General features: G+C 42.2%; 1 protein-coding gene across 1 annotated transcript; it reads left to right on the top strand.

Annotated features, from left to right (window-relative positions):
- The first annotated feature begins 234 nt into the window (after positions 1-234).
- Positions 235-690, top strand: LOC143566491 (uncharacterized). Its single transcript, XM_077053177.1, has one exon. The coding sequence runs from the start codon at positions 235-237 to the stop codon at positions 688-690; it is 456 nt and encodes a 151-aa protein (XP_076909292.1).
- The last annotated feature ends 658 nt before the right edge of the window (positions 691-1348 follow it).

Raw genomic sequence — 1348 nt, 5'->3', positions numbered from 1 at the left:
ATCACGTAATCCAGTCCTTATCTCCTCTAAGAGGAACTTGGACTTTGCTGAGCAGAGAGCTTGGGACGCTCAATGTCGCCATCCTTTATCAGCAACCCTTCAACATTTCACGTCTTATTTTTCAAGGGATGATCTCCAATGCAGAGAAGAATATATGCACTTGGTAAGTTTCGATCTTACATTTGGGGGAGCAAGGTTATTGTTTTTTCAGATCACAGCGCAGTCAAGTACTTGATGGAGAAGAAGGATGCGAAGCCACGCTTGATCAGGTGGATTTTATTGCTCCAAGAGTTTGATGTGGAGATCCGTGACAAGAAAGGAAGCGAAAATATGGTAGCGGATCATTTGTCGAGACTTGTGGGACACAAAAAAGAGGAGAAAGACGAGAGGGCCATCAATGAGTCTTTCCCGGATGAGCAATTGTTTCCTATTTTAACTTTGCCATGGTATGTTGACATTATTAATTTTCTTGTTGCAGATACAATTCAAGAGTTTTGGCCAAAGAAGAAGAAGCAACACTTCCTCTCGCAAGTGAAATACTATGCATGGGAAGACCCGGATTTGTTCAAAGTTGAAGTGGACCAAGTCATGAGGCGTTGCATACCAGAAGAGAAGATTCGGAGTGTTTTGTATCATGCCCACTCATCACCTTGTGGAGGCCATTTCAGTGGCCAGAAGATAGGACATTGAGTGCTTACATGCGGATTCTATTGGCCTACTATCTTTAAGGATGCAGCAGCGTTTGTTAAGAATTGTGTTAGATGCGAACAAATGGGGGGTTTTTCAAAGAGGGACGAGATGCCCTTGAAACTAATCCTCGTTGTCGACATCGTTGATGTTTGGGGGGATTGATTTTATGGGCCCGTTCCCTAATTCATTTGGTAATCTTTATATATTGGTGGCGGTCGATTATGTGTCTAAATGGGTAGAAGCAATTGCCACCAAGACGAATGATCATACCGTTGATTGTAAGTTTGTCCAGTCTAATATTTTTTCACGTTTTGGTGTCCTCCGCATTATAATTAGTGATGGGGGCTCACATTTTAAAATTTTCAATTTTGGGAAACTACTTAAACGGTATGGCATAAACCACCGTATTGCCACTCCATATCACCCTCAAACGAGTGGGCAAGTGGAGGTTTTCAATAGGCAAATCAAAGAGATTTTACAAAAGACGGTATGGCCCGAACAAAAGGATTGGTCAAATTAACTAAATGATGCCTTATGGGCTTACCGTACCGCTTATAAAACGCTTATTGGAACCACCCCTTATCGGTTAGTTTACGGAAAATGGTGTCATTTACCTGTTGAGCTAGCCCATCATGCTCTATGGGCGGTTAAGTATCAC

Source organism: Bidens hawaiensis, unplaced genomic scaffold (assembly GCF_021521415.1).
Source record: "Bidens hawaiensis isolate Kalapana, Puna unplaced genomic scaffold, B.hawaiensis_p1.1 tig00022895_1, whole genome shotgun sequence".
Taxonomy (NCBI): domain Eukaryota; kingdom Viridiplantae; phylum Streptophyta; class Magnoliopsida; order Asterales; family Asteraceae; genus Bidens; species Bidens hawaiensis.
The sequence above is the reverse complement of the archived record's forward strand: the minus strand, read 5'-3'. Positions and strand labels throughout refer to the sequence as shown.